The 21,097-nt window shown below is 34.4% G+C and overlaps 1 protein-coding gene across 13 annotated transcripts in view; it reads right to left on the reverse strand.

Moving 5' to 3' along the window:
* The window catches only part of NFIA (nuclear factor I A), a 392,763-nt gene that overhangs the window by 147,283 nt on the left and 224,383 nt on the right, over positions 1 to 21,097 (reverse strand). For all 13 annotated transcript variants that reach the window (XR_014261496.1, XM_082453615.1, XM_082453621.1 and 10 more), the window contains one exon: positions 11,996 to 12,070. Coding sequence is in view for 12 of the 13 variants with exons in the window: in XM_082453615.1 (XP_082309741.1) it covers positions 11,996 to 12,070 (75 nt within the window). In the remaining variant the exon portion in view is untranslated. The remainder of the gene's footprint in view (positions 1 to 11,995; positions 12,071 to 21,097) is intronic.

The raw sequence follows: 21,097 nt of genomic DNA on the forward strand, positions 1-21,097 counted from the left end.
GTAATAGACTATTCTGTATGATACTGTGACAGTGTAATAATATGATACTGTAATAGACTATTCTGTATGATACTGTGACAGTGTAATAATATGATACTGTAATAGACTATTCTGTATGATACTGTGACAGTGTAATAATATGATACTGTAATAGACTATTCTGTATGATACTGTGACAGTGTAATAATATGAGTACTGTAATAGACTATTCTGTATGATACTGTGACAGTGTAATAATATGATACTGTAATAGACTATTCTGTATGATACTGTGACAGTGTAATAATATGATACTGTAATAGACTATTCTGTATGATACTGTGACAGTGTAATAATATGATACTGTAATAGACTATTCTGTATGATACTGTGACAGTGTAATAATATGATACTGTAATAGACTATTCTGTATGATACTGTGACAGTGTAATAATATGATACTGTAATAGACTATTCTGTATGATACTGTGACAGTGTAATAATATGATACTGTAATAGACTATTCTGTATGATACTGTGACAGTGTAATAATATGATACATAATAGACTATTCTGTATGATACTGTGACAGTGTAATAATATGATACTGTAATAGACTATTCTGTATGATACTGTGACAGTGTAATAATATGATACTGTAATAGACTATTCTGTATGATACTGTGACAGTGTAATAATATGATACTGTAATAGACTATTCTGTATGATACTGTGACAGTGTAATAATATGATACTGTAATAGACTATTCTGTATGATACTGTGACAGTGTAATAATATGATACTGTAATAGACTATTCTGTATGATACTGTGACAGTGTAATAATATGATACTGTAATAGACTATTCTGTATGATACTGTGACAGTGTAATAATATGATACTGAATATGTACTGTAATAGACTATTCTGTATGATACTGTGACAGTGTAATAATATGATACTGTAATAGACTATTCTGTATGATACTGTGACAGTGTAATAATATGATACTGTAATAGACTATTCTGTATGATACTGTGACAGTGTAATAATATGATACTGTAATAGACTATTCTGTATGATACTGTGACAGTGTAATAATATGATACTGTAATAGACTATTCTGTATGATACTGTGACAGTGTAATAATATGATACTGTAATAGACTATTCTGTATGATACTGTGACAGTGTAATAATATGATACTGTAATAGACTATTCTGTATGATACTGTGACAGTGTAATAATATGATACTGTAATAGACTATTCTGTATGATACTGTGACAGTGTAATAATATGATACTGTAATAGACTATTCTGTATGATACTGTGACAGTGTAATAATATGATACTGTAATAGACTATTCTGTATGATACTGTGACAGTGTAATAATATGATACTGTAATAGACTATTCTGTATGATACTAGTGACAGTGTAATAATATGATACTGTAATAGACTATTCTGTATGATACTGTGACAGTGTAATAATATGATACTGTAATAGACTATTCTGTATGATACTGTGACAGTGTAATAATATGATACTGTAATAGACTATTCTGTATGATACTGTGACAGTGTAATAATATGATACTGTAATAGACTATTCTGTATGATACTGTGACAGTGTAATAATATGATACTGTAATAGACTATTCTGTATGATACTGTGACAGTGTAATAATATGATACTGTAATAGACTATTCTGTATGATACTGTGACAGTGTAATAATATGATACTGTAATAGACTATTCTGTATGATACTGTGACAGTGTAATAATATGATACTGTAATAGACTATTCTGTATGATACTGTGACAGTGTAATAATATGATACTGTAATAGACTATTCTGTATGATACTGTGACAGTGTAATAATATGATACTGTAATAGACTATTCTGTATGCTACTGTGACAGTGTATTGATACTGTAATAGACTATTCTGTATGATACTGTGACAGTGTAATAATATGATACTGTAATAGACTATTCTGTATGATACTGTGACAGTGTAATAATATGATACTGTAATAGACTATTCTGTATGATACTGTGACAGTGTAATAATATGATACTGTAATAGACTATTCTGTATGATACTGTGACAGTGTAATAATATGATACTGTAATAGACTATTCTGTATGATACTGTGACAGTGTAATAATATGATACTGTAATAGACTATTTCTGTATGATACTGTGACAGTGTAATAATATGATACTGTAATAGACTATTCTGTATGATACTGTGACAGTGTAATAATATGATACTGTAATAGACTATTCTGTATGATACTGTGACAGTGTAATAATATGATACTGTAATAGACTATTCTGTATGATACTGTGACAGTGTAATAATATGATACTGTAATAGACTATTCTGTATGATACTGTGACAGTGTAATAATATGATACTGTAATAGACTATTCTGTATGATACTGTGACAGTGTAATAATATGATACTGTAATAGACTATTCTGTATGATACTGTGACAGTGTAATAATATGATACTGTAATAGACTATTCTGTATGATACTGTGACAGTGTAATAATATGATACTGTAATAGACTATTCTGTATGATACTGTGACAGTGTAATAATATGATACTGTAATAGACTATTCTGTATGATACTGTGACAGTGTAATAATATGATACTGTAATAGACTATTCTGTATGATACTGTGACAGTGTAATAATATGATACTGTAATAGACTATTCTGTATGATACTGTGACAGTGTAATAATATGATACTGTAATAGACTATTCTGTATGATACTGTGACAGTGTAATAATATGATACTGTAATAGACTATTCTGTATGATACTGTGACAGTGTAATAATATGATACTGTAATAGACTATTCTGTATGATACTGTGACAGTGTAATAATATGATACTGTAATAGACTATTCTGTATGATACTGTGACAGTGTAATAATATGATACTGTAATAGACTATTCTGTATGATACTGTGACAGTGTAATAATATGATTACTGTAATAGACTATTCTGTATGATACTGTGACAGTGTAATAATATGATACTGTAATAGGCTATTCTGTATGATACTGTGACAGTGTAATAATATGATACTGTAATAGGCTATTCTGTATGATACTGTGACAGTGTAATAATAGTATGATACTGTGACAGTGTAATAATATGATACTGTAATAGACTATTCTGTATGATACTGTGACAGTGTAATAATATGATACTGTAATAGGCTATTCTGTATGATACTGTGACAGTGTAATAATATGATACTGTAATAGACTATTCTGTATGATACTGTGACAGTGTAATAATATGATACTGTAATAGGCTATTCTGTATGATACTGTGACAGTGTAATAATATGATACTGTAATAGGCTATTCTGTATGATACTGTGACAGTGTAATAATATGATACTGTAATAGGCTATTCTGTATGATACTGTGACAGTGTAATAATATGATACTGTAATAGGCTATTCTGTATGATACTGTGACAGTGTAATAATATGATACTGTAATAGGCTATTCTGTATGATACTGTGACAGTGTAATAATATGATACTGTAATAGGCTATTCTGTATGATACTGTGACAGTGTAATAATATGATACTGTAATAGGCTATTCTGTATGATACTGTGACAGTGTAATAATATGATACTGTAATAGGCTATTCTGTATGATACTGTGACAGTGTAATAATATGATACTGTAATAGGCTATTCGGTATGATACTGTGACAGTGTAATAATATGATACTGTAATAGGCTATTCTGTATGATACTGTGACAGTGTAATAATATGATACTGTAATAGGCTATTCTGTATGATACTGTGACAGTGTAATAATATGATACTGTAATAGGCTATTCTGTATGATACTGTGACAGTGTAATAATATGATACTGTAATAGGCTATTCTGTATGATACTGTGACAGTGTAATAATATGATACTGTAATAGGCTATTCTGTATGATACTGTGACAGTGTAATAATATGATACTGTAATAGGCTATTCTGTATGATACTGTGACAGTGTAATAATATGATACTGTAATAGGCTATTCTGTATGATACTGTGACAGTGTAATAATATGATACTGTAATAGGCTATTCTGTATGATACTGTGACAGTGTAATAATATGATACTGTAATAGGCTATTCTGTATGATACTGTGACAGTGTAATAATATGATACTGTAATAGGCTATTCTGTATGATACTGTGACAGTGTAATAATATGATACTGTAATAGGCTATTCTGTATGATACTGTGACAGTGTAATAATATGATACTGTAATAGGCTATTCGGTATGATACTGTGACAGTGTAATAATATGATACTGTAATAGGCTATTCGGTATGATACTGTGACAGTGTAATAATATGATACTGTAATAGGCTATTCGGTATGATACTGTGACAGTGTAATAATATGATACTGTAATAGGCTATTCGGTATGATACTGTGACAGTGTAATAATATGATACTGTAATAGGCTATTCGGTATGATACTGTGACAGTGTAATAATATGATACTGTAATAGGCTATTCGGTATGATACTGTGACAGTGTAATAATATGATACTGTAATAGGCTATTCGGTATGATACTGTGACAGTGTAATAATATGATACTGTAATAGGCTATTCGGTATGATACTGTGACAGTGTAATAATATGATACTGTAATAGGCTATTCGGTATGATACTGTGACAGTGTAATAATATGATACTGTAATAGGCTATTCGGTATGATACTGTGACAGTGTAATAATATGATACTGTAATAGACTATTCGGTATGATACTGTGACAGTGTAATAATATGATACTGTAATAGACTATTCGGTATGATACTGTGACAGTGTAATAATATGATACTGTAATAGACTATTCGGTATGATACTGTGACAGTGTAATAATATGATACTGTAATAGACTATTCGGTATGATACTGTGACAGTGTAATAATATGATACTGTAATAGACTATTCGGTATGATACTGTGACAGTGTAATAATATGATACTGTAATAGACTATTCGGTATGATACTGTGACAGTGTAATAATATGATACTGTAATAGACTATTCGGTATGATACTGTGACAGTGTAATAATATGATACTGTAATAGACTATTCGGTATGATACTGTGACAGTGTAATAATATGATACTGTAATAGACTATTCGGTATGATACTGTGACAGTGTAATAATATGATACTGTAATAGACTATTCGGTATGATACTGTGACAGTGTAATAATATGATACTGTAATAGACTATTCTGTATGATACTGTGACAGTGTAATAATATGATACTGTAATAGACTATTCTGTATGATACTGTGACAGTGTAATAATATGATACTGTAATAGACTATTCTGTATGATACTGTGACAGTGTAATAATATGATACTGTAATAGACTATTCTGTATGATACTGTGACAGTGTAATAATATGATACTGTAATAGACTATTCTGTATGATACTGTGACAGTGTAATAATATGATACTGTAATAGACTATTCTGTATGATACTGTGACAGTGTAATAATATGATACTGTAATAGACTATTCTGTATGATACTGTGACAGTGTAATAATATGATACTGTAATAGACTATTCTGTATGATACTGTGACAGTGTAATAATATGATACTGTAATAGACTATTCTGTATGATACTGTGACAGTGTAATAATATGATACTGTAATAGACTATTCTGTATGATACTGTGACAGTGTAATAATATGATACTGTAATAGACTATTCTGTATGATACTGTGACAGTGTAATAATATGATACTGTAATAGACTATTCTGTATGATACTGTGACAGTGTAATAATATGATACTGTAATAGACTATTCTGTATGATACTGTGACAGTGTAATAATATGATACTGTAATAGACTATTCTGTATGATACTGTGACAGTGTAATAATATGATACTGTAATAGACTATTCTGTATGATACTGTGACAGTGTAATAATATGATACTGTAATAGACTATTCTGTATGATACTGTGACAGTGTAATAATATGATACTGTAATAGACTATTCTGTATGATACTGTGACAGTGTAATAATATGATACTGTAATAGACTATTCTGTATGATACTGTGACAGTGTAATAATATGATACTGTAATAGACTATTCTGTATGATACTGTGACAGTGTAATAATATGATACTGTAATAGACTATTCTGTATGATACTGTGACAGTGTAATAATATGATACTGTAATAGACTATTCTGTATGATACTGTGACAGTGTAATAATATGATACTGTAATAGACTATTCTGTATGATACTGTGACAGTGTAATAATATGATACTGTAATAGACTATTCTGTATGATACTGTGACAGTGTAATAATATGATACTGTAATAGACTATTCTGTATGATACTGTGACAGTGTAATAATATGATACTGTAATAGACTATTCTGTATGATACTGTAACAGTGTAATAATATGATACTGTAATAGACTATTCTGTATGATACTGTAACAGTGTAATAATATGATACTGTAATAGACTATTCTGTATGATACTGTAACAGTGTAATAATATGATACTGTAATAGACTATTCTGTATGATACTGTAACAGTGTAATAATATGATACTGTAATAGACTATTCTGTATGATACTGTAACAGTGTAATAATATGATACTGTAATAGACTATTCTGTATGATACTGTAACAGTGTAATAATATGATACTGTAATAGACTATTCTGTATGATACTGTAACAGTGTAATAATATGATACTGTAATAGACTATTCTGTATGATACTGTAATAGACTATTCTGTATGATACTGTAATAGTGTAATAATATGATACTGTAATAGACTATTCTGTATGATACTGTAATAGTGTAATAATATGATACTGTAATAGACTATTCTGTATGATACTGTAACAGTGTAATAATATGATACTGTAATAGACTATTCTGTATGATACTGTAACAGTGTAATAATATGATACTGTAATAGACTATTCTGTATGATACTGTAACAGTGTAATAATATGATACTGTAATAGACTATTCTGTATGATACTGTAACAGTGTAATAATATGATACTGTAATAGACTATTCTGTATGATACTGTAATAGACTATTCTGTATGATACTGTAATAGTGTAATAATATGATACTGTAATAGACTATTCTGTATGATACTGTAATAGTGTAATAATATGATACTGTAATAGACTATTCTGTATGATACTGTAATAGACTATTCTGTATGATACTGTAATAGTGTAATAATATGATACTGTAATAGACTATTCTGTATGATACTGTAACAGTGTAATAATATGATACTGTAATAGACTATCTGTATGATACTGTAACAGTGTAATAATATGATACTGTAATAGACTATTCTGTATGATACTGTGACAGTGTAATAATATGATACTGTAATAGACTATTCTGTATGATACTGTGACAGTGTAATAATATGATACTGTAATAGACTATTCTGTATGATACTGTAATAGTGTAATAATATGATACTGTAATAGACTATTCTGTATGATACTGTAATAGTGTAATAATATGATACTGTAATAGACTATTCTGTATGATACTGTAACAGTGTAATAATATGATACTGTAATAGACTATTCTGTATGATACTGTAACAGTGTAATAATATGATACTGTAATAGACTATTCTGTATGATACTGTAACAGTGTAATAATATGATACTGTAATAGACTATTCTGTATGATACTGTGACAGTGTAATAATATGATACTGTAATAGACTATTCTGTATGATACTGTAATAGTGTAATAATATGATACTGTAATAGACTATTCTGTATGATACTGTAATAGTGTAATAATATGATACTGTAATAGACTATTCTGTATGATACTGTAATAGTGTAATAATATGATACTGTAATAGACTATTCTGTATGATACTGTGACAGTGTAAGAATATGATACTGTAATAGACTATTCTGTATGATACTGTAATAGACTATTCTGTATGATACTGTAATAGTGTAATAATATGATACTGTAATAGACTATTCTGTATGATACTGTAATAGTGTAATAATATGATACTGTAATAGACTATTCTGTATGATACTGTGACAGTGTAATAATATGATACTGTAATAGACTATTCTGTATGATACTGTAATAGTGTAATAATATGATACTGTAATAGACTATTCTGTATGATACTGTGACAGTGTAATAATATGATACTGTAATAGACTATTCTGTATGATACTGTAATAGACTATTCTGTATGATACTGTAATAGTGTAATAATATGATACTGTAATAGACTATTCTGTATGATACTGTAATAGACTATTCTGTATGATACTGTAACAGTGTAATAATATGATACTGTAATAGACTATTCTGTATGATACTGTGACAGTGTAATAATATGATACTGTAATAGACTATTCTGTATGATACTGTGACAGTGTAATAATATGATACTGTAATAGACTATTCTGTATGATACTGTAATAGTGTAATAATATGATACTGTAATAGACTATTCTGTATGATACTGTAATAGTGGATACATTTGTCAAAACACATAGAATGTACAACACAAAGGATGAACCCTAATGTAAACTACAGACTTGAGTTAATAATAATGTATCAATATCAGCTCACCAATTATAATAAATGTAGCACACTAACAAAAGATGTCCATCATAAAGGAAACTGGGGAGGAAGCGATATTGAAAGTCTATTCATTAAAAAAAAATCAAACCTGAAAACAAATCCAGGAAAAAAATTGTAATTAAGTATTTTACTTGTTTTGGTTTACCTGAAAATCATTTAAACTTTTTTTTTTAATGCACATATTAACAATTGAAAAGTTTATCAACCCTAATAAGAAATGATAATTTAATAAAAGCGCAGAATCTTTGGATTGTTTAGTTTTATAATGCAGTTAATAGGAGAGGTCATGACAAAAATGTCTACAGGCAGCTAGCTGAGTACAGTAAAGTGAAAAGAGCAAGTTTCTTAACTTTGAGCATCACCGACTCCTTCATCTATTAAAAGGGACAATAACGGCAACCATGGGAGGACTGAACGGTGCCTAGCACAATGCTGGCTGCTTGGTGCATGCGTGATAAATGCTGGCTACTGTAATTTTTCATATGTTACATTATGCTCCTACCAGGGCTAACATCATGCATTTAATCCACTTACATGCCAGTTAGCTTATTTCTATCTCAAGGTTACAGAATGCACCCCAGCCCCACTTATCTGGAAAAAGTGTCCACTGCACCTCTAGAATGGATGCCTAGCTCTTCTAACGTGGGGAGGTGGGCAGCGCCGTAAGGAATGGTTAAGGATTTTGACTCCATCCTGTGGTCTGAGTGTTACGTCTTTCAGAAAGGTGTGCGGGTGAGGAAACACGAGCTGGGGGACCCTTCCCTCATCAGCCAAGGCAGTCTTGAGACACAGACCCTGAACAAACCTGGATTAAAGATCTGCAGGAGGGAGGGGGCTCTGGACAGCAGTTTGGCCAGAAGCCATGGTTCAGCTGACACAGCCCAGTCCCACTCTTGCCAAACAGTTTCAGTCAGCATGAGGGCATGTGTGCGTGAGTCCTAGAGCAATTACACAGCAGCGTACAGAATCGAAAAGCATTCAGGAGCCGAAGGATACTATGCCAGGCATAAGCAGCACAGCCCTCTAAACAGGGACAGGAAACAAACCAGGTCCCTCTGTAGATTCAGTGTGTGGTCTGGCCATACCCCCTGGCAATCCTGAAGGCAGGTTGAGAATTCCCTTGGCAACCACGTGTGGTAGACTGAATGGAAATCTAGTCAAGTTTGGAACTGATAAGGCTTGGGATAGAAGACCTTAAAGGGACACAGAGACAGTGGAAGAAGGACGAGATTCTGGGGATGGTTCTGAGCGGTGTGGGCTTTCACATACAAACCCCCAGGCCTCAGGACACTGACAGTAATGAAGACCAAAGGTACGTATTACAGCAGCAAGGGTAGAATAAAAAAGGTCTTGTGCACCAATCTTAAAAGGGTTTTCTTTTCACTCATGAAGGCTATGATTAGATCCCAGTAAGGGCTCTATGAATGAATGTGTGCCCCAGTAATGCCATTAGGACAGTTATACTCTAATACATATACTCTATATTACTATTATTATTAAAATTCCAAGAAAAATGTACGATGATCACCTTTTAAAAATCTTTAAAAAAGTAAAACAATATACATACAAATGCATTTTTATTTGTCTATGGCAAATAACTGGGTCATCAGCTGTGCTAGGGCAGTATATATCCTCCAAGTTAACAAGGCAATCTTCTCTGCAGCTCGCTGGTTGTTACTCTAAGCACACTTCATCACATGGCAGCAACTTCGCCATTCCAAGTCATAACTTGCTGCTCATAATGCTTCATTCTTTACGGTTCTGACCCCCTACACCAGAACATCCCAGCATTAACCAAGGGTTCCCGACTGTAGAATTCTAACACCCATGGTTAACTTCCTGCTGTTTTCCCTGTCTAGTCTTGGGTTGTAGATTTCTTCAAGTTCCTTTGGGCTAGTCTCAGAGTACAGATTCTAGTGCTACACAGACTTAGCTTAACCTTTTACCCACTTGTTTGACTTTGGAAAAATGACTTAACTAGACCCTCGATTTAACTCATTTGTAAAAATGAGAGTAATTTCTTAATCTCACATGTTTATTGCAAGGATTAACTTTATGTAACATACATGAAAACCTAGCACAGTGCTTGGCGGATAGACTCTCCCTCCACCCTCAGATCCCCTGCCCACACCTTGTATCCCACTTTCTGGATTTTTAAGAAATAAGAACAGACAGAACCTGAGCCTGTGAGATCAGGATGGCTTGGCTTGCTTGACCTGACATCTTGTCATGAGATTGACTTGCTTACTCGGTCAAGCTTGCAAGACTGTAATACAGTGAATGGAGGATATGAACTTGAAATAAAAATATTTATTTTTACTCCACCTCATTCCACAAAGAAGTTGATGCAGCTTGAAACCAATTTCAACAATGTAAATTTTATCCACCAGTGGTGTTTTGAAGTTGAAGGGGGATAAAAAAATAAAATTTTAATATTCAGTATATTTTTCCTTGGTATTGGGACCTAGAACACCATAGTCATTGTAGATACGCTTTTTTTAATGTTAGCCAGAAACTTTTATTTTAATCCATTAAGCCCAATAGGCACAATGCCTAAGGCCTATGATCTTTTCAAGGCCTGCAAAGTTGTTTGAAGCGTGATGAAAATTATTATTATTAGTTTTTTGAAGTATAGTTGATGTATGACATTATGTTAGTTTCAGGGGTAATATAGGTATGGTTTTAAATAAAAACAAAGAGATGTTTTTGTGGGAAGGCAACAGTGTGTGTGGGGGGGGTGTGTGTGTTTACATGGGGTGGAGGGAGGGAGAGTGAGAATCCTATACTTTCTCCTTGGACTGTCTGGATTATGTCATAGCAAAAATACAATCAATGACCCTTTGATCAATGGAACAGGGTGGTGACAGGTACTCTTAATTCACTGTTGTTGGTGATAATTGACAAGCTGGTAATGATCATGCTGCACGGTGTCACTCATGCTAAGGGCATTAGCATTCTTTAAAGGTCAAAAACAAATTCTTTTAAAACTCAGAATTTCTTAGAAATCCGGGAAGCCTCAATTTTTTTAAAACAGGTTCACACTATAAACTAGGGACTATGTGAGACACTCAGGATTTCAGTTCTTTCCCTATATCTCACATTAAGATGATATTAATTTTTCCTGATCTAAATTCTTGGCTGTCAAACAAACTACGTGGCAAAATTCTTCCAGTGGGAGTATGAAAAGGAGATTCTGAAAGGTATTTATGTCTTTAGGAGGCCTAAGCAAAAGGTAAGCACAAACCCAAGGCAAATCTGTACCAAATCAAAGCAAAATTATACTTACTCTGTGACACTCTTACTAGCTCAGTCACACTAAAAACCCCTGATGTGACAAAACTGTCCTGGAAGCCCAAATGTCCTGGGGAAACAAAAACAAAAGAAGCGAAGTGTCATAAATAGAAGACATCTGACAAGAGAATTTCAAATATTAGTTTCACTGTGATTAAAAAATGTGAAGTCTAATTTCATATTCTGCTCTAGTTAGAGTCACGTAGGAGGGTATAGTCATTTAGTTGCATAGATGGTTTTTTGGTTTGAATCTTTGAATCTGGAGGATATGGAAAGCTACGACACAACAACTGGGTGATTTTTGAAATGGTTAAAAAAAAAAGTTCAACAGGAAATCTGAAACAAAAGACGATTTAAAATAAATGGTTACCTTGGCTGACCTCTGAGACCTTCACAACTGGGATGAAAACAGCCTACCTAAGAATCAGCTAGGATAGCTAAATTCCCTAACAGTTTTTAAACATTGTTCTCTAAAGAAACATCTGATTGGGATTAGCTATCCATTCCTTCAAACCAAACAAGGTTTAAAGATGTTCCCCCTTCATTTCTACAGGCACCATAGTGTGAATCCTTAAGAAGTCAGACTGCAAAAGACAAGCCCCAACCCTTGAAACATAAACACAAATTCTTTTGAGCACAAATAAAACTTTATATTTGTTTTGAGACAAGAGTTTTTTGTGGAGGGGTGGGTTGAACCTTATTTTTTGAGAAAAGATAATAAATTAATTGTTCAAAATGACTTACTCTTTGATTTCTGTATCTGCTTTATTTTTGCTGGATATAATTAATTTCCTTTAAGATATCTGATATTACATCTAATTGTCAACTGCTTATTTATTTTTATGGTATATACAGGAACATATTTATAAATGGCAAGGAATACATAATTTACGAATGTCATTTCCCTCTCTGCCTCTAAAGTTTTCTGATTCTGAGTCTCACAGGTAGAATCTAGTTGAGGGATCTGCTTATAGGGCTAGTGTAATCTCCTGCTTTAAAATTAGGGTCAAGGAAAAGTAGTTGGCTGAAGGGATTTTTTTTTTAAAATAAGTGTTCTTTGAAATAAGAAACATACCTTTAAGAAACGCAATGTAATAAACTGGACTAGTCTGAATGAACAACAAACAATCCATAAATAAGATTTATGTTATTGATAAAAGCAAGATTTTGCCCACTACTGAAAGGAAGCAAGTTTACCTGTGGCATAGTTTATGCACCAATAAATCTGTTAAATATCATGCACATAAACACATGCAAAAAAAATCACCACGCTTTGTAGAATTATAAATGGACCTACAAATTATTCTTTTTCTTTTGGTTACACTGGACTTTTGCATAAGAAAGATGTTTTGGCTGAGAATTAAAAGACAATTTTCAGTCAATTTTTATATCAAACATACAATCTATGATATTTTAGATGAAGCGGCTCTAATTTTTAGAATATGCAATAATCAGAACTTGCTTTTTAAAAATAAAATGGCACGATGTGTGGTGATGGATGTCAACTGGACTTAATTGTGGTGATCATTTTGCAGTACATACAAATTGAATCGTTGTGTTGTACACTTGAAACTCACAGAATGTTTATGCCAATTATATCTTAATAAAAAAAAGAAAAAAAGAATCATGTAGATACACCACAATTTTTTTAAAAAGGCAAAATTCATTTGAAGAAGTGCCTAAGAAATTTCACCTCAAAAAAATCCACACCCAGGTATTTCGTTGACTTCTACTTGGTAAGTGCCTGAGGTGTTGCCTCTTGGGTTAAAAGAACTGAGAAGTAAAAATAAATAAATAAATAAATAAATAAATAAATAAATAAATAAATAAATAATAAATAAATATCTCTAACGAAGTCTTGGCAAAACAGCATAATATCTCTTTCTACTGTGACAACGTTAACATCACATTTATCCCACAGACCATAACAAAGGAAATCCAACCACAACGTACGTTAAGTTTGACTTAAGACCCATATAACAATAGCAAGGAAATTCAGAGCTGAGTGGGAAAATCTGGGTTGATCTCCAGCTCTTGCTCATCTCTGTCTGCGTCACTTGCTTGCGGGCTGATACTTGTTTCAGTTCCAACCTGTGAAATTCCTTATTTTAAGGACGACTTAAAATGAATTTCTGAACAGAGTGAATGTGAACGTACTTTAATCCTGCCACCGGAAAAAGCAACCAATCTATTTTGAAGACTTAGTTTAGTTTAGCATGAGGACTTGGGAGGGGGAAACCTGAGGGCTCATCCATTCAAACCATCATCCTCTCCTGATTGTTCCTTTTCTTTTGTCCACCTCTTCAATGCTGGTATTCTCCAGCATTTGTGCTCATCTCTCCTTATATATATATATTCCCTATGTTATTTTCTTTATTTCCATGATATCAGCTACCAGGCTTGACTGTGATATTTGTGAAACTAGAAAAATGTTTGCTTGCTTCACCACTGTATTTAATACTTGGGACACAGCAGTTAGTAAGTGCGTGCATATTTGTTGAATCAGTGCATGAATGAATCTATAGGCCAATGACTCTCAAATCTTTATCTTTTGCCAAGATCTCTCTCCTGGGCTCCAAACCCATAAATCAAAATGTTTATTAGATGTTTCTATCCAGATAGCCCACGGGTATCCTCAGACCCAACATGTCCAAAGCCGAGTTCCTTTTCTTCTCTCCAAAAACCTGTTCTTACTCTTTTGAATTCCCTACTTCAATGAACCATCCACTGTTCATCTCATTTTCTATGTTTGGTGTCATTCCTGAATCTTGCCTTTTACAAACACCCACATCCAACGAATCTCCACTGATTCCATTTCATACTGTTTCTTCACTCCATGTATATCTCCATCTCTCCCTTCAAACTGTGGCCCTGGCTCCTCCTACTTCTCACCAGCATGATGGGACAACCTCCTACATCCTCTGTCATCAGTCTTGGCTTCTCCTCTCGTCTGCTCCCCACTCTGCAGCCAGAGCTGTCTCCCTGATGGGCAAATCTGATGATTCATTCATTTATTCAGCAAATACTCCTTGAGCACCTCCCGTGTGCCAGGCATTGGGCCAAGGGTTTGAGACACAGTCCCTACCTTCAGGGAATTGACAGTCTAGGATTAGGCAGAGCTGAAAATCTAAAACAAATGAATTATTTTAAAAATTATAAAGGGAATAAATAATATGAAGGAAACAAATAAGAAAAGCTTTAGAAACAGTGGTCAAGGAAGGTCTCTCTTAAGAGCTGACATCTGAAAGATACTAAGGAGACAGCCCGGAAAAGGAGGAGGAAGAGCTCTTAAGGCAGAGGGATTGGCATGTTCAAAGGCCCTGAGGTAGAAAAGAACAAGGTGTTGAGGAATCTGAGATAAACGCAAAGCGTTCAGAACTCACTGTCCTGTCAGAAATCTTGCAAGAGCCCCACAGAGTGTTCAGGGTTCAGTACAAACTCCTTCACTTGGCGTACGACCTCCACACCCCCTCTGTTTTCCTCTTCAGGCTCATTTTCTATCTCTTGTCTTTCTCTTCCAGCCCTACCTCTTGGCCTAAGGGAATACATGCTCCTCCCTGAATTGCCTTGTCCTTCATACCCTTTGTTTGGCCACCTCCTACTTGTCCTTTAAATCTCAGCTTTGTTGTCATCTCTATCAAAAACCTTCCCTGGTTACCCCCACTGCTGGCGAAGACTTCTTTTCTCTTTTCTCAATATTCTCCTGGTGTACTAAGCTCTAACCTAGGACTTAGCACACTGAATTGTAATTTTGTCTTTTTCTCACATTAGACTGTGAGCCCTCTGCGGGGAGAGAGAGCATCTTCTGTGTCTCCAGCCCTCCAGGTCCTAATGCAGTGTCTGGTATTCAGCACGCACTCCAGACATGCCTCTGAATGAACACGACTCAAATTGGGTTCAATATGCTTTCTTTCCTTTTTTATAAAAACGTTAACCGAACTTCTTATTTCTGTCTCTTTTTCTCTCTCACCTCTAGCAATGAAATCAAGCCAACGTGCACCTGAAAACTATTAAAATGAACTATCCAAATAGTTCCTCCCAACTAAACAGGACAAGGAGAGGATGGGCAAACCACGTAGACAAAGCTTCCAATCGAGACGGTGCTATCAGTTTCCCTGATGAGAAATGTCTGGGGTTGTCCTATTGTTGTGATTATGGTTAATATTTTTGGGAGACCAAATAAAAACAGAGATAAAGAGCAGCATTATATAATGGACATAAGGGGCTAAAAAACATCTAGTCCCACACTAAAGCTAGGATTTTGTGTCACCCTGAAAGTCACTGCAAAAATAACAATTGGATCCTCCTTCCCCTTCCAGCCACCTGCCTCCTAAAGCCTATTTTAATAGAATATGTCTAATTTAGAAGATCAAATATATGTCAACGTACAATAACCAGAAAAATAACAATAAAGAGTAGAATTATTTCACAAATTCTGAAGCAACCATCCCTTTACAGTATCATGAGATTATCAGATTGCCTTGACTACTTCATGTTTATAATATGTCCCCAAGGAAAGGCCAGTGTAAACACTCCATGTAACTTTAAATGACTATGAAACTGGTTTTGTTCCTTCACCAATTACTTGGAAACCCAGTGATGAACTCTAGAAGAAGATAGCAACGAGAAATGAAACCTGAGAAATGATGGAAAAAATGACACAGCTAGCGTAATTACTAAGCAAACCTGAGCAGATTAGTATTTCGTTCTCACTAACACAAACCAAATCACAAAAATGACTTTCAGGGAAATAACACCAATCTTGGTGTTCTACTTTATTGCAAGATGAGAGAAAAATAGAAAAGACAATAAAAAGGCAAATTCAAGTACATAATTCAGAATTCAGATGTTAGCATTAAAAGATCTTCAGATAGAAAGCTGATTAAACATTCCCAAAAGGTCCCAAGATTTATGTTTTGAATAGGGCCTCTCAGAAATGAGTGCAAAACATATACTTTTGTTAAGTATGTCTTAGGTGAAAAGCCAGACTGCACACTGATCTGACTCTCTCCAATTCTGAACTACTGTTCAGGAGCAATTGTACAGGACATTGAAATAAGGAGCAGGTTCTTTTTCATTTTAGATAAAATGGCTAAAATAGTTCCCTCACTGAAGTCTTGTTCAATGAATTTCCAATCAGAGTACAGGTTTCAATACCTGGAGTCAGTCATACTCACAGTGGGGAGAGATCAGGCTTTCTAGAGAGGCAGAAATATGAAAAGCTAAATTCTGTTACAGATGGTTAGGGGAAGCATCTCTCTTTACCTTGATGATAGCAGCAGTTATTATGGAAAATGCCATTATATGGGAACCAAATCTTATCTCATTAAGGGACTGCACATCTATCTACCTCTTAAAGGAAAAAAGTTCGATTTGCAGAGACACAGGTAACCTTGCAGAACCTTCAGAGGTTGGGGAAGAAACAGACAAACCATCTGGAGGGCTGGTCTTTAAAGAAAGTTGAAATGTCCATGAAACAGAGTTAATGTACCTGAGGAGGAAAGTTTATACATGAGGTGGTAGGTTTGTTTGTCCTGTTGGAAGAGCAAAGGCTCTCAGCTCTAAATTATCAAACCTCACCTGGCCAGTGGATGTAGGCCAACTGCAACATACAGGTCATTTCACCACAAAGAATGTACAGCCCGCCTTCCGTATAGGGGGTGCAGAACCTGTGGATACTGAGGGCCAACTGTGCCATTTTACACAAGGAACTTGAGCATCTGAGGATTCTGGTACCCACGGTGGTCCTGAAACCAACATCCACGCATACGGAGGGACGAGTGTATCTCTAGTCTATTCTCCCATGGTAAATATGGTCCCGTCACTGGTAAGCCAGGCCAATGTCTGGGACTTTTCATGCTTGGGTCTGGGCTCCTCAAAGAGAAAAGAGCTCCCTCGTGGTCAGGCCATCTACATTCCATTAAGTACTTGGGACTGTCTGTGACATGAAGACCCTGAGCTAAATCCCGAAGACACTGCTCTCACAGAACTCACATTCTCCTGCTCCTAAAGAAAAGTTGACCTCATCAACTGTTCCTCCCTGGAATTTTCATTCCTCCTTCGGTGAACTCCCCATTGGCTTATGAGCCGCGTGAGGGGAGGCAATGTGGCTCCTTCCTTCCTCTTCCCCGTCCCCCCAGCTCAGTCCATACTTATCAGCTGTGCTCAGTCAATACTGTTGAGTAGAGCTTCAGCTCGACTTGCCTTCTGTCATAGGCTCTTTCTCTTTATTTGACAGTGATTTGTTTTCCTGTTGCCCTTCAGCACTCCTACAACAAACCAGGTAAGAGCAGGCTGTGTCTCCTGATCTGACAATGCCCACAGGGCCCAGCACAATCTCTGGTTCTAGGTGTGTAATGAATACTGATTCAGTGATTCGGATGAGCGCCTTGAGATACCCTTATTTAGTAGCCCTCTAAAGCACAATGTAAATTATTTTAGCTTACGTCCAGTCACATTTTCCTTCTATACTTGTATTTTGGAATATCTTAGAAAACAGGTTGTTTTTTTTTAAGGTGGGGTGGAGGTATATTTCTACTGATCCATTAAGCCCGAATTTTAAAATTTTGGTCTGCAGACAAAGCCAGAGCCCATGGGAAGGGAAAGCAGTAAGACAGAGGAAGCTGGGACCCTGAATGACGGTGTGAAGTGGAACCCCCCTGCCAACTTAGCCTGTCATCTGGAACAGTTACAAAAAGAAAAATAGATTTTAATGTACTTTAACCACATTATTTTTTTGGTCTCTGTTATAGCAGCCTAGTACTTAACCTAACCAACATAAGTGCCAGTCTTTCCCTTTAGAATTGAAAGTGCCACAGATTAGCAGCCCAAGGGCCAATTTCAGTCTGCAGACGCATTTTGCTTGGCTAGCAGAGTACTAATTTTTTTTGTTTGTTTGTTTTTTTGCATACAAAGGTTTTTAAACTGAGCGCAAGCTTACAAATGTACCACACTCCCCAATACCCTTTATTGTACTTTATTTATTTAAATGTTCTGTAAGGCCCTTATAGGCAAAGAAATTTGTGATGCCGGCTAGGTATCTTTTCTCCACTTTAATCTACTAGCACAATAGGGAGAGAATGCATGGATGGTTGGTGTGTTTTGTCTGACAATAAAGCCATCAGTATTTCATGATTTCTTTGAGAATTAAGTTTAGATTTCTTAGCTAGGTATTTAAAGCCCTTCAAAATCTGGCCTCTAATACACCTTCTCAGCATTTCAGGTAGTAGTTCCAATACCACCCAAATACATACTCTCTGTGTTGCAGCCAAGATGTCCCACCTGCTCTTCTCCAAATACTGATCTGTTCCATCCTCCATATCAGGGTTCATATCAGCACTTCCCAAACCGTGCTATGTAGAATAGTCCCCCAAAATGCTCTACCACAAATGAATTAAAAACAAAGACACAAATACATATTAAATAAAGATTTCCATAGTAAAATAAGTTCAGAAAACATTATCACACCCACCCTTGGAGAATGATGAGGAAAAATTACATATTAAAGCCTCTGAAAGTTCCTGCAATAAACAAACTTTCTTAATATCATTTAACTCACAATTTCCTAAATAATTTGACAAGGATACCATTTGTTTTTGGCAAATGTTGTTCTGTTAATACACTACTCTGCTCCTTTTCCTATTTTCCCCATTTGGTTTATGTACCAATGTGCCAAGGGGAAAGCAGAATCTGAACTCTCTGAGCTAATTAACACATTTAAGGCAAGGCTCAAGGATATTCCACGTCTTAACTTGCAATCACTTTAAAATATCTACATTAGGGAAATGGATCAAGCTGGTAACAGGTATCATAAAGTTAAGCTACCTAGCTGAAAAATTTTTCCATAGAACAACTCTAGGTAGCATTAATTTTCATCAAAACCATAGCTTTCATTTATTCAGTATTTACTACGTGTTTGGCACTCTGCTAAGCACTTCAGTCATATTAGCTCTAATTCTTCCTGCAACTCTGTGTAGTTGGCAATATTCTGATTTTACAGAAAAGGAAGCTTAAGCTCAATGAGGTTGACTTGCCTAAGGTCACACAGCCAGCGGCAGAATTAGGATTAGAACACAGGTTTGTTTAGTTATCTTTATATAATGAATTTTATTGCATTTTAATCCAACAAATATAATGCTAGAGACTTGATTATCCAATCTAGCCCAGAGGCCTTATCACATCTTTTTACCAATTCCTGCAGTTAATAAGGGAAGAGTAGTATTTCATTAAATTAAATTTCATGGTTCGACTTCACATAAAGAGGGTTTATGAGTTTGAGTTACAAGTGATTAAGCATTTAATTAAAGGACTATGTCTAACAGATATCAAAACGCCTAAATAAAAAGTGAAGAAAGATTTTTACCTATTTGTATGTTTAGAAATACTGGATACATGACATCACAGAACGAACTGGAAATGAAGGGAACTTAAAGATCATCTAGTAATGGAGTAATCATTGTGTCATAAAGAATTTTAGACTAATAAAATAATGAGGTTTGATTTTTAAAAAATAATTCATTAATATGTTTGCCTTCCTATAACTTCACCTCACTTAGCCCCTGGAACAGGCAGAATAAATCTAATCTCCCTTCCATTTTGCTACCCTTCAAATATATGAAGACAGTCCCTCAGCCCCAGTCTCTCCCCCAGGCTGAATATTCTTCCTTTCATTGTTTTGTCATGTCAGCAAATTAATTTCCCTGTTGCCCCTAAACATTTAGAATTATACATTTATTATACCTATAATAAGCAGAAATAGATATTTTGCAAGTGGACCCAACTACAAATTAGCTTTGTACAAGAACAGAGAAACACTTGCTTTAGGGAATTTTTTTTCAAAGCACCATAAAAAAAAAAAAAAAAAAAAATTTAAAGAAAGAAAATTTTGCTTCATGTAAGAAAAAGTAAGTGCCAGTATATTAGCATAATAAGACTAGTATTTTATAAATATTTGAAAATTAATGTTGTTATTTCTTCATGCATCATAAACTTAAAAGTATTTCTTAATTAACCTGGTTTTGAACTAAAAGGGGTTTTTAAGCAACCTTACTGTTTCTATGTTCTGAATCAAATTTTTCTCTAAACTTGGACAGTAACA

Source organism: Balaenoptera physalus (genome assembly GCF_965194825.1).
Source record: "Balaenoptera physalus genome assembly, chromosome: 1".
Taxonomy (NCBI): domain Eukaryota; kingdom Metazoa; phylum Chordata; class Mammalia; order Artiodactyla; family Balaenopteridae; genus Balaenoptera; species Balaenoptera physalus.